Genomic DNA, 14067 nt, shown 5'->3' with positions numbered 1-14067 from the left:
TATAAAAGTATATATACTTATATATGAGATACTTATATATATATAATTTCTTAGCTTACATACAAGCATGTATATAAGGATATATGTATATATACATATAAGTATGTATACATACTTATACATATGTATAAATGTGTGCATGTATGTGATATATGTGTGCTGGTTCACATATAAGTTTATGTGTGTGTGTATAATCCTCCTTTAATTAGAACCATGCATAGGGCCACTTTATCCAAGCACAGATCAGGATATGACTGAATGACCTTCTGGGTTGCTATCATCGTACCCCACTGTTCCCTATGTCTTGGGAATTTGATTTTCATCTTTTATCTGCAGTCCTTTTGGGCATAGCGGTCTGAAATCTCTGAAGTGCAAAGACAAACAAGCATGCTTTTGCCTACCTCTGGTTCTCAGCACCAGAAATTTTGTGTCTAACACCTGTTTTCAATCTTCTGCTCCATTTCTCAAATCTTATTATATCTCTGCCTTTTCACACTTTGTAGTCTCTCTCTAATATTTGTTTGCAAAACACTAACTCATTTGTCTTGCTATAATTACTGTGATATTTGTCTTCTCATCTGTAGTGCCCCCCAGCATCTCTGTGAGTCCCGTTCTTCTACACAGTGGCACGTGAGTGATGATCTCTGAGTGAAGACCTGACCGGCAGGTTTGCTTGGTAGTCAGGACAGGACTGGGTTTCCAGAGCCAGAATATTATCTGGCTCATGAGATAACTAGTCTCCAGATCATTGATCTATTGCATTCTAAAGGTTCCCATTTTTAAATAAGAGTATCTAACCTACCACGTTTTCTTTACTAATTTCCAACTTGATAGTCTTGTGCTTCAAGATGTGACAAAAAGAATCTTATAGCCGGGCAAGGTGGCGCATGCTTGTGATCCCAGCATTTGGGAGGCTGAGACCAGAGGATCGTGGTTCACAGACAGCCTCAGCTACTACTTACTAAAGCCCTCTGATACTTAGTGAGACCCCGTTTCAAAATAAAGAATAAAAAATAGGGCAAGGGTTGTAGCTCAGAAGTCGAATGCCCCTGGGTTCCATCCCCAGACCCACAATAACAAAAATTTTAAAAAAAGAATCTTACAAGATTTGTTTCTCCGTAGGTACGCCTTCAGAGTAATGAGATATCATAATTCTCAGATAAGCTGGGCATGGTGCCGCATGCTTGTGATGCTGGTGCTTGGGAGGCTGAGATGGGAGAATTGAAGGTTTGCGGCCAACCTCAGCTACTTAGTGAGGCCTTCTGCAACTTAGTAAGACCCTGTTCCAAAATAAAAAAGTAAAAAATAGGACTGAGCCAGGCATGGTGGCTCATGCTTGTAATACCAGTACTTGGGAGGCTGAGACAGAAGGATCACAGGTTCTCAGCCAGCCTTAACTATTTAGTGAGGCCCTCTGCAACTTAGTGAGATCCTGTTTTAAAATAAAGAATAAAAAATAGGGCTGAAAGTGTAGCTCAGAGATAGAATGCTCCTGGATTCAAGTCCCAGTGCCACAAAAAAAAAAATAGGACTGGGGGTATAGCTTGGAAGTAGAATGTCCCTGAGTTCAATCCCCAGTTCCAGTAGAAAAAAAAAAAGACTAAATAATTCTCAGATAAGGGAAATGATATAGTCAGGTGTGATGGTGCATGCTTGTAATCCCAATACCAGGTTCAAGGACTTCCTCAACAACTTAGTGAGGCTCTCAGCAACTTAGTAAAATCCTGTTTCAAAATAAAAATAAAAGAGGCCTGGGAGTATAACTCAGAGGCCAAATGCCCTTGGTTTCAATCCCCACTACCACCATTTACATATATCTTGGGAAACGCTCAGAAATATTGGGGAAGTATATCCCCAAACCTTCTTTACTGTGGTATTTCTTTCTGTATACATTCAGTCAAATCATTCCCCCCCCCCATTTTTTCAAAAATGATCATACAACTTTTACATGCTGCCCTTAAAGTTTTTCCAAAGTAACTGAAGATCAGGACTTCAGGTAAGGCACCAAAGAGCCTCGGAGGCACGAACCTCATCACGTCAGGCGGGCGGGGGGTCCACGTGCATCAATGCTGGTGTCTAGACAAAGCTCTGAGGGGGGCACTGCTATGCTGACAAACGAGGTCTAATCTCAACTATAATTGTGTGTGTGTGTGTGTGTGTGTGTGTGTGTGTGTGTGTGTGTGTGTTATATGCTGGGAACTGAACCCAAGAGCATTCTACCTATGAGCTACACCCACAGCCACATTTTAGTTTTTATTGTGAAACAAGGCTTCGCTAAGTTGCCGAGGGCCTAAGTCGCTGCGGCTGTCCTTGAGCCTGCCATCCTCCTGCCTCAGCCTCCAAGTGCTGGGATTACAGGTGTGGGCCGCCACGCCCAGCTGCCTCTAATTTACCTTGAAATGTGTTTTCCTAGGAGGCAGGTTCATGCTTGAGTGTGTGCGTGGCACTCCCACGGCTCCTTCACCACGGTAGTTATTAAAATGGACACATGACCGAGGATGCCAAGAAATGCTCCCTAAGAGGATGAAAGGGATGCCTTCCAAATAACCACGCCTCTGAAGACAGGTGCCGTCTACCCACCCACACCCACCTGGGACTTTCAACACTCACGCGAGTACACAAGAGTCCCCAAGAGCCATGGCCTGGAACTTGCGTCTCTGTCTCACCATGGACGCCAGGACAGAAACTGCCCAGAGTCCAGACACTCACAGATGGTGCTGTTGGGAGGTGAGTCACACTACAGATTACAGCATTTGACCAAGCAAAGAGGATTACATTTTTAGACAATAGTCAGGAAGCTCTTCTATAGTCAACTGACTATACATTTAAAGGAACCGCTTATTATTTTAGCAGTCTTATTGACGGGGAAGGAAGACAGGGTAAAAGCTTTTGGTTGGTTTAATCCAGTGCTGAGAGACTGCTACTGAGTCATAATTCCCAGAGACTGCAGAGGGACACATGCTCAGAGATGCTTTTGTAGCTGCTCTTTGCAGGCTGTTCAAACCAGCTGATTTTACTCTCCAAGTGCTTTATTTGTGCAAAGATGTCTTTGTTTCCGTGTTTTAATTACAAATATCCACTTATTTTATTTGCTAGAGAAAAACAGAGTGGGAATGGGATCTCAAAACTATGGTCCAATTAAGAAAGGCATTTCAAATTATGCTATGTTCATATATGAGGTTATCATGGCTGGGCGAGGTGACGCATACCTGTAATACCAGTACTTGAGAGACTGAGACAGGAGGATCACAGGTTCTAGTACAGCCTGTGCAATGTAATGAAACTCTCAGCTACTTAGTGAGTCCTTGTTTCAAAATAAAAAATAAAATAGGGCTGGGGGTGTGGCTCAGAGATAGAATACCCCTGCGTTCAATCCCCAGTATCATAACCAATTAAACAAACAAACAAACATATATGAGGCTATCCATGCCAGTTTCAGTATTGTCAGGAAGAAGGGAACAGGGTGGAGTCCCAGGGAAAAACACCAGGTGCTATGTGCATGTATGCTTCTATAATACTATATATTACAATGCACCAATAAAAAAAAACTTTAAAAATTTAAAAGAGAGGCAAAAAAAATTTAAGAGAAGAGAGCTGAATACAAGTCCAGAACCAAGTTATGTGAGTAAAGTACCAAAGCGCCCATCATTCAAACACCACCTCCTATTAGAAGCTGCCTTCAGCGCAGCACTGCAGGCACTGCCATAAATATCACAGGCTAGAAAGCCCTGTGTGTGTGGAATAAGGTCTTGTCTGTGATGGGATGCAGTGATACCTCCATCATCACCACACAGGACGTATGACGGGCCCCGGCACACGCCGCAGTAGAAGGCAGTGTCTATGACACGCACAAGGGTAGAGGTTCGGGCACGCTGGGATCCCAAATGTGAGACAAACGGCATACAATGAGTTAACATTTTCCACAGGGCGTGTTTCCTGGGCTGCGGAGAGAGGGCTATGAAGATGGAATTCTGACAGCACGTGGCATACACACGAAGTGTCCACTGGTAAAATATGGAGGTCACGGCTAAGCTCACGTACCAACACCACGGCTAAGAGTGCACCTGATAAGGTACAGGCAGAAAAACCTGACGCAATGGCTACCTCTCTAATAAGATGATTGTTTATCAATTTACACCTTGCGGTGATCTCAGCCCCGCCACGAGATATTAACCAGGGCCACATAAGACCAATTATAATCATTTCCTTCTTAAGAAATAGAAGTTTTCTGTCTCTGAAACTGGCCAACAGCTGAGTTTTCACCTCTGGGGTGTTACTGAACCTAACTGACCCTTACTGTCTTGCCTTAATAAAATAAATACAGGAGTATTTTCAAACAATGATTGAAAGTCTGTATCCCTTAAGTGGAGTTGTAGGATTTGTTTCTAATCTATCAGCTTCACTACTTGTGAAAAATTTAAAGTGTTTCTAGTTAAATTGTTAAATTGCCCCCTTCTGGAGCAATCTAATGTTTCTTGTAATATTGATGATCTTACTAATTATCCTGCTGTTCTTTAATTAATGCTTAATGAATAATATGGCACTTTAAAATAGCTTTTGCAGCAAGGGAAGTTAAATTCCGAGACTTTTTTCAAAGGCTACTGTAATATAGTTACGAATTCACAATAATAAAAATATTCTGGAAGGTTAATTATATGACCCCTACCTATCTACTACATACTAAATCAGTATTGATGACTTTGGCTTTCTGGTATCCATTATTTTTGCAGTAAATTTTGTTGTGTTTTGCAAACTTTGTATAAAAGCACATAATAGTACTGAGTTATAAAAATCCATCATAAAAGTCAAAATATATTACATAATATAGTTTAATGAATCATTACATTTATAATAACAAAGGCCACAATTTAATTAATTCATAATATATAATGAAAAAAAGAAATGCTTGCCATATGTATATATGTATATATATATATTCCCTTTATTTCCTTTACCTTTGATTTATTTGTTTTTTTCCCCTTGGACCCAAACAGAGAAAATAATGCTTTATTTGTTTAAAGGAAAGGTCAAATCTATTGAAAATGACAGTCTGATCCCACAGCTGACTCTTTAAAAGCCCTGATATTTTGTATAAATAAAGCCTTTTCTAAAAACATGTAGTTAAAAATCCTAATTGATGTGCTCTGCTGTCTATATTTTCTTTGTATCCTCATTATGGTATTTGGTACCTAAAACAAATATTCATCCCTTGCTGCCAATTCTTCTTTGATAAGCATATATTGTTAAAAATAAATAAAAACGATTACAACTCATTTATGGGTGATCTTATATATTAGAAAGGCCAAATAGAATTAATCATGATTCCTGATGAATGATAAGTGTTTTTAATCCTGTAAGTCATGACAGTTGCCCAAATCAAGGCATTTAAACTGAGCAAACACTACCTCCAGAAGGGAACACCACGCGTGACTTTTGGAAAGTTGACGTTTGTTCAAGATATTTCAACTGATCAAAGACGATCAAGCTCTCTGTGTGTTAGAACAGCAAGTACCAAAGAGGAGTGAGCCAGAGAGCAAATGGATTCCTTTTGGTGAAAAAAAAAATGCAAATGTCCTTCACAAGCAGATTTTTTTAAGTCTTTGTTTTTTAAATCTACTTGTGGAAGAGTCTTCAAAAGCAACCAAAAGGGGAACAGATTTTTTTTTTTCATTATACTAGTGGAAGTTGTGTGATAGGTTGCATCAACATGCATTTTAATCTTTTCCTTAAAGAGATGCTTTGGGCAGCGTGTTTTAACAAGAGAGAAAGGGCTCACACTACTGTCAACATCTACTTGACCGTCAGCTAAAATCCACCTGAGAAAAACACAAAAACGGATAACTCAAATGCATGTAATTCATAAACACTGTGAAGGAGAGCCATTTTGTTTCTCTAGTCCTGATATTAACAGTCTGCCAGAGAATGCAGTCAATGTATTGATTGGCATATGGTAACAAAGTAACCATAGGTTAACCTACATACATTTGACTTGTAGGACATTTTAACCTAATAAGATTTCATTTTCTGTAGAACTCTTAAAGAGACGTCATTTGAATGGTTTTGCTACTCCATATATGCTCATCTAAAATATATTTCGATCCAAAATAAGTCAAACAATTTTGCATGTTTCTGTGTGTATATACCCATACATTTTTAATTAGATTTTTGAGGCTGTACAGCCACTGTGCCTCAGGAACTGAAGCCATATATATATATAATATTTCATCTAACATATGTGCATATGTATATAAATGTGTGTGGCAGGTATTTATATAAAATATATACACTTTGCCATCATATTGGTTATATGTGGAATTGTTAATTTTGAAATAACCTCAAGCCACAGATTTGTAGTAGCTGTTTGAAGGCCTTACTTAGTGTCCCCTTGGTGACGCATGCAGTAACTCAAATTAAACCTTTGTGCATTGGGTTACGAATGATCTTTTGTTCCAAAGAAGGCAAAGGCCTCAGTCCAATTTAATACCAAAGAATAAATTTCTCTGACTTTCCAAGTAAATCTAAGTGTATTCTATTGACAAAATGGACACACAGGGGATTTTCTAAATACCATACATAATTACACATTTTCACACTTATAGGGTAATCCTATAATACAATTTCAATCTCTATTTTTTTAAAGACTATCACCAGAAAAGGAGAGAAAAGAAAATTAAGAAGAAAAAAAAATAGGAAAATGACCATAGGCTTGGGAATTCCCACAAATCCAGAAAATTCCAGGTTAAGGCTTGAAGTTGAATCTTTCCCAGGTCTAGCGCTAAAGTTAACAAGAGTACAAGGCAAACAATTTCTTTGGGGACAAGCAGCATTACTTCAATTAGACCTCCTGCAGGATAAAGTGATTCTTCCACACTATGAATGGACTCCAAGTATCAGTAATAAGCAGGAAACTCACAAGAACCCAAGCTGACATATGAATAAAAGCAGCAAGATCACAGTACATCAAAGTATTATATATATCGAAGAAATAATTCAGTGTCTTAGATTTTTCTATAAAAATTTGTGATCTATATAGGACTTCATTCACATGGACACTAACAGTAAAGGAGAATTTGCTTTGGCGGTAAGTGGATCACACATCTGCTTATCTTGCTTTAAATATTTTTTTATACATAATGTTTCTGAGTGATACAGATGTGAGTCAGGTAGCATTTGATTTCCCCACATATACACAACCGAGACGCCCTGCGATCAGCATCCCCTGGGATCCTTGATTCACTGACGTTAGCCACACGAATCCAGTGTCCAAACTCAGAACAGTAAGCTTAGCTCCTGCATCATCAGTCAGCATAAATAATAAATCCAGAAAACGTGCTGTATTTGTTGTTGTTTCCTCCGTGGGCTTTTCCGCCATCCAATTTGATGTAGACTTCGTCTCCTGGCTCCAGATGGAGGACCACGCTGTTGCTGGCGTAGTCGTAATTCTGATCGGCATCTTGGGCGATTGCGCTGGCGCGCACCTGTGTGGAGCAGACAGGAATCGGAGTTTAGAAAGGAGAGCACCCGGGGTTTTCTCTTTTGCTATTCACACAGCATTCTAGGGGACCTTCTGCCAGAGCACAGAATGTAGGATAAGGATGTCCGCCCTGCCCTCGGGGCTTTATAAGGATGTCTCCGCAACAGTTTCAGCTATGTTCTTGGAAATGGAGGGAGAAAATGGTGTTGTAGTGAGGGACATTCAGCAATCTTCCCTATCATTTGAAACAAAGCATACCAATCTGATAGCACTACTCTTTCTGATTCCTTGAATCCCTGTGCCCAATTGCTTATTGAAGTGAAAATAGTAGTATTGTTTCACATTTTAATTAAATCCAAATAGCAATATTCTAACCAGCTGTGTAAGAGTACAGAAGCTCAAGCTGAACTTTAGTTGCTCATCACAATTATTAGAAAATTGAGATCTACAGTCAGTAAAGACTCAGGGAAATACTACTATGCTACTTTATACAAAGAAAAAATGGAGGAAAGCCCTTTGATTTGGGGCTTTTGAGATCTAATAGGACTAAAGCCCCTTTTACCAGTCTGCTTCCAAGCTGAACTCATTTTAACAAGTTTGGTTATCTGCTCATGTTTTCAGGGTCTTTCTTTTTTCTATCTGTGCCTTTCTGTCTCTTAATTACATGTGCATTTAAATCAACAATTTTATTTCAACATATCTAAGATATAGAAGGAACTAAATCCCTGCAATTTAAGTCTCTCAAAACTCTAGAATTTTTGAATGATTTCACTTAACACCCTTTTATATTTTGGTGATACTGTGTGTTTGGCTTTGAGGATGGAGGCTGCTTATCATCTGCTCATGCTGAGCCTCTGGTGTCATCAGTGGGTTGATAAACGTTTGCAAACAGTCACATTGCCTACAACATCATAGACTATGGACATTCCGTCCCGTCCTCAACCCAAATTAGGCATCATATTTATTTAGACATATTTTGACTCTGCCTTGGAAAATCTTTCAATAGGCAGACTTGTATCTGATTTATTTCAGTAACTCATCTTCTACTTTGTGGCTTGTTTCTATTCCTCTATAATGATATTTCCCTGAATAACACAGCAAGTGATTTAGTGGTTTTGTAAACCGGCACTATGTAATAATGCATGACTTGGGGTACAATACGCTGGATTTTATCACTTGGCAAAATGAGAGAAACGAGACATAAGTCAAGAATTGCCATGCATTCCCTTCACATTTGAATGATGGGTTTTCAAATTAAATTTTTATGTGATATATTCTCAGATTAATGCTGAAATCTTAGAAAAGGAGAAGGCTCTTTGACACTGCTGAACTTGTAAAGTAATTCGAGTAGTATTTTAAAAATTCTTTCTGGGTATCATATAGCAAAAGAGCTTAAAGGATTCAGAATTGCTTAACCCTGTGCTCGCTGGCATTAATACAATAAGAGACATATACCATGTAATTATGCTCAGAACCACTGAAGCAAATGTGTGTTCCAATAGTGAGGTAATCTGTTTTGACCACTATGCAATCACTCACTTGAACTTTATAATATTTTCTAGGAACTAATCATCAGTATGCATAAGTCAAATGCTTTGATTAATTTCATTAATTTCTTCTAGTCATTAATTCCCAGGGGGAAAAAATATACTGAAGGAAGATTATGACTTGGTTATTTTAAACATGTAGATTGTTAATAGATAAGAAAAAGTAAAATACAAAAGAGTAATTAGCTGTATTAGTAATGCTTTAATTGTCAAATAAAATCTATGTCTCAGATATCATTCATAACCAGACACATTTTATTCATTACTTTTGGATATTTTGTATATGTGCTAAGGGCATGGTCCTTCATCACTGTTTTCTATACAAAGGCGTTTGGAAACCAGGACATATTAAAGCACTCTAAAACCAGTGATCTTTTAATGATGCAATGCTGTTTTTATTCTATAGGATATAGCCACAAAAACATGCAAATGTTGCCATTTTTAATTATGTGCAACCACAAAAAAACCCTGCAAACACAGGAGATTGATTCCACAGACTGGAAGGCTACCCTTACAGTTTTGACTCCTTTGTTAGATAAAGTCAGTATACTGCTTTAGAATGAAAGTGATTCTCTTAAGATTTTAACCTATAGTAGTGCCATAAGACTGTCCCAATTAAGCCATCTCTATACGTCAATGTAAATTATTTGAGTACGCTTGCTCACCTGATAATATGCTAAGGTATAATGGGACTTGAAATTTCAAGGTCTAGTATCTAGCTCAGTGACTTCAGCAATTCTTCCTGTATGCCAGCAAACTGCTGAGGAAGGGAGTGCTTTGGCCTGGGGGATATTTACAGGTTCCTAAATGTGCTCTCATTTTAGCATTGTGTCAGGGAATCTGAGGCATCCCCTTCTCAGTCTAATATGCCCACTTCTACCTGTATTTGCTTTAATATCTTTTCTTGGTATATTAACTATTTAGCTTCTACTTTATCTTCACTTTTCACTGCCTTTAAAAGAATTATTCACTGGACATGTCATTAATCTCTCTAATAAAGAAATACCTAATCAAATCTAATCATTTTTCAATATAATTTGTGGATACCTTAACTAATAAATTCTCAAACACAAAGGAAAACTGTCTTTAATTATTTGTAGTTCTAATCCTAAGCCGGTTTAGTTTTATTATAGTGATAATATAGTAACTATATTGAGATGTCTTTTTTAGGCTTTCAGCTATACGTATACAACGTTAAATTTTTTGTCTTGTGTCTATGTAAAGCTCTTTGAGTCGAACCCTTACCTTTAATATGCACTGTCAGGGGATCTCAACAGACGGTAAGATTGCATTTAAGTTGATGGCTTCATGGGGAATATGAGAACTGTGATCTTTTTAGTGGTATGTTTTGAGGATGTAATAGGCTGTATAGTCTTAGCATTATCTTATTATTGAGGATATAGCATTAGAGGCAATGTTTATGGCAACATTTGCTAATTTAATTAATTGCTGCTGATCTTTTCATAATCTCATTTTCGCTGTAATTCTGTGGAATCATAAACAAAAGGTTAAGTGGCTCATCAGGTTAATTGACTGGCCTTTGATGGTTCCATCTGCAATCTTCCGTTCAGCACAAAGAAGAAAAATGGCTGTCATCTGGTTATGGTCCAGAGGCATTGTGTCCTCTTCGGTCAACCGTATTTTTTTTTGTTTAATTTTCGTCCTTTTCAAAACCCACTTATCCATAGAACCTTACCCTGACACGGATCTCTGAGTTCTGTTTTATGAAAACAGATCAAGACTGCTTAGAGGGGGAACTGCCATTCTAAGAAGTGATCAGAAGAGCATAATTGCAACCAATGATAAAGTATACATTTAAAATTAAAAAGAGATTTTTATAAGATTTTACACTCATAACTAGATGCATACCACACTTTACAAATAGTCCTATCTAGTGAGAGAATTCCTTAACAGTAGTATCATAATAATGATTTCTAAAATAGTCTGCACTGCACTCAAAAGTATATTGTTTACCACCATATATTTATTTTTCTGAATTACCTGTTGCACATCTTTTGCAGAAAAAGCAGTTTAATATCGCCAATGGGAATCATTAGACATTATAGGTCGGCTACTTTACCTTGTTTTCCTGAACCTCATAGAATGTGTGAGTCAGAGTGGTACAAAGGGGCAATTTATATGCCAAACAATGAAACCATTTTAAGAACAAAATGCATATAGCATGTCTGAAGAGAATGGTTTCCTCGGGACAAGTGGAATATACACAGGCCAAACAGTCTAGGCATCAAAATGTCAACTAATTTAAATGACTTTCAGGATGTGCACACAATTACAATTTTCCAGATATTTAAAAAGTGACCCTTTTTTTAACAGTCATGGATATTTGTTGACAAAAATGGAATCCTGTTCCACTTTAGTTGATACCTCTAAAAATAATCTCTGCAAACTGACAGTATTTTCCAGACCCAACCTTTGAATCCAGAGAGAGCCAGTGTGTAAATAAGGGGCTGAGTCCTGGCTGCCCATGGCGAGGATGTGCACAACCAATTGGGTACGGTGACCCATCTGCTCCATTTTGGTGCAGTTAGTGGTGGCCTTATAAGCCATTTCCCTATAATTACCTTATGGTTCCGTAAGTAATTTGTATTTATCTTAATATTTTCATGCATAATAGCTAATAAACAACCCTGTTAGTGCCTCCTGGTGGCCATTTTCCTCTTTTTGTTCTATACGTCCTGAGGGTCCCTTAAGATATTTGTAGGACAGGATAGGGACAGGACTTTTTTTTCTTTTTAAGAATGTATGAGGGAATCTCATACATTCAGGACATTTGTCTCTCAAAAGAATTCTGACACTGAAGCGGGTCTTTGGTGGAATCCCTACTTTAATGGCCAAGGTCTGACTTCCCAGGGCCAGTCACCTGGAGCTCCTGGCCCTGTGGAGGGTGATGGCGGGGTCCTTGGGGCGCCACTCGCTCAGCGAAGTTGAGACCCAAGAAGCCCGCCCCGCCCGCAGGCCACCAGCGCCCAGGCCTCGCTGCCCGCTGCGGGCTGGGCCTCCAGGAAGGCCGATTACACTTTTAGGTAGATACAAAGACGGTGTCCCTTCTCCAGGGGGGCAAACGTACTTCGGTTTCTCCATGGCAGCGGATTTCTGGGGGCAACCGTGGAGTTGCCTAGGGGAGCTGCAGCCCCGCGGCCGGCCAGGGGCGCGGGCCCGCTCGCGGGTGGCCATCGGGGCCGGGGCTAACTGGGCTGTGGTCAAGGCCGAGGCGAGCGTGAGCCAGACGGCTGGGCTGGGAAGACTCTCGCGGGTCCCCTGGGCTCGCAGCTGAGAGACCCGAAGCCCAGCGCTGGGCTCTAACCCGCGCTGACCCAGGCCACCTGCGGGCGCGTCCATCCGCTCACCCGCCGGTGTGGACCAGTGTCTCGGCGCCTACGCTTCGCCCGGTAACGCCCTCCGCCCCGCGAGGCTCAACTTTACTTTTTCTTAACATTCCTTGCCTGGGCTCTTCTAGGCTAAAAGCTCACTTCCTCCGCCGAAAACTAAACCCAAGTTTGAGTCTTAAAACTGACGGTGAGTTGACCGCCTGGGACGCCGCAAGGGCGCTGGGACTGCCCTGCTCCGGATGCGCCCAGCTTGGACTCGCTCCTTTCTCCCCGGAGTTCCCGGGATGGGAGACCGCCTCCATCACCCCCGGAGTCGGTCCCTCGACACGCGCATTCCGAGCTCCCAGCCCTCCTCGTCCGGGAAAGCCTGTGAGCGCCCCACGCTGAGGGTCCCAGGTCCCGGGGTCGTTTCGCCCCCAGGACTCCTCCGGTGCACCAGCTCTCCCCGGGACGGGCGGCCCGGGGCTCCCTCCCGGCTCCTCGCCCTCCAGGGTGGCGCTCACACACCGGCGCCCCGAGCGCGGGCCGGGGGCGCAGGGACCGGGCTCCGGGCCCCGGGGCGCTCCCCCGCAGCGGGGCTCCGCGCGCCCCTCTCCGCAGCTCGGGGCGCCGGGGAGCCCCGGTACCCACCGCGCTCCGGGGTCTCCTCCGTCTCGCCGCCCTCCCCGCGCTCACCTGGTTGTTTTTGCAGAGGTCAGCCCACATGCTGGTACCGTCCCCGCCGCGCATCAGGACGTGGTAGGTGAAGAAGTAGATGCCGGGGATGGAGCAGGTGAACTTGCCCGTGGTGGGGTCGTAGTGGTTGCCCAGGTTGGTGACCACGTCGTCGAACTTGAGCACCTCGTAGCCTTCGTGCTGCCGCTTGAGGCCGGCGTAGAAGGCGATCTTGGGCACCGTGCTGTAGGTGGCGGCGCTGATGGCCCCGGCCGCGTTCAGGCCCGGCGCCCCGGGCGGCCCGGGCAGGCCCTGGCGGCCCGGCTCGCCCTTCTCGCCCGGGGGCCCCACGGGGCCGGGCGGCCCGGGCTCGCCGGGGGGCCCCCGCGGGCCTGCCTTCCCCGGCCGGCCGGCCTCGCCTTTGGGGCCCTGGATCAAGGTGGGCAGGGACTGCATGAGGCCGCGGTCGGGCGTGGCGGCGGTGCTGGGCGCCTTGGTGCCCCCGTAGGGGTCGCAGACCATGCGGCAGGTGCCCAGCATCTCGTAGTGCGCCGACGTGCCGGCCGAGCTCACCAGCACCGGGATGAGGACGACCAGCAGGAGCACCATCACCACCCCCAGCGCCCCGGCGGCGATCAGGCGCCTCCTGCTGCCCACCAGCCGGCTCAGCGCGGGGCGATCCTCTTGTCTGCTTTTGGACAAAATTTTGAAGGTTGGGCGGGGACCTCCTCAGAGCCGAAAACAATCCCCCTCGAACCCCAAGTCCCCTGGGCGCGCGGGCCGCTGCTGGCCGCCCGGCTGCGCCCGCGAGGCTGCGCTGCGAGGGACGCGGCGCCGAGCTGGAGTCCCGGGCGGGTGGGGGCTGGGCGGGGCGCCGGGCGCAGCCCCTGCGCACCTGTGGCTGCCGCGGCGGCCACCCGGGGGGCAGAGCCAGCCGCCGCCGCTCGCGCCGGTCCTGGCCGCTCACACTTTTATGCCGCCGCCGCCTGCGATCGACTTTTCCGTTTTTGCAGACTGCGCCAGTTCGCACCAACTTTCTGTC

At 43.2% G+C, this 14067-nt stretch overlaps 2 protein-coding genes across 2 annotated transcripts in view; one reads left to right on the top strand and one right to left on the bottom strand.

The window, feature by feature from the left end:
* PTER (phosphotriesterase related) overlaps positions 1-4031 on the top strand; it is a gene marked incomplete at both ends in the record, with an annotated part of 30912 nt that extends 26881 nt beyond the window's left edge. The window contains 3 exon segments of the mRNA XM_080717209.1: positions 585-630; positions 2566-2727; positions 3927-4031. Of these exon segments, the coding sequence (XP_080573335.1) occupies positions 585-630; positions 2566-2727; positions 3927-4031 (313 nt within the window).
* A 3267-nt stretch (positions 4032-7298) lies between these two features.
* Positions 7299-13634, bottom strand: C1QL3 (complement C1q like 3; the record flags this gene model as incomplete). The annotated part of the gene is made up of 2 exons (XM_080717152.1): positions 7299-7478; positions 13047-13634. The coding sequence occupies 2 exons, from the start codon at positions 13632-13634 to the stop codon at positions 7299-7301; spliced, it is 768 nt and encodes a 255-aa protein (XP_080573278.1).
* Between the last annotated feature and the right edge of the window lie 433 nt (positions 13635-14067).

This window comes from Muscardinus avellanarius (assembly GCF_963383645.1).
Source record: "Muscardinus avellanarius genome assembly, chromosome: 20".
Lineage (NCBI taxonomy): Eukaryota > Metazoa > Chordata > Mammalia > Rodentia > Gliridae > Muscardinus > Muscardinus avellanarius.
Note: the sequence above shows the minus strand (reverse complement) of the source record. Positions and strands in the feature narration are given on the sequence as shown.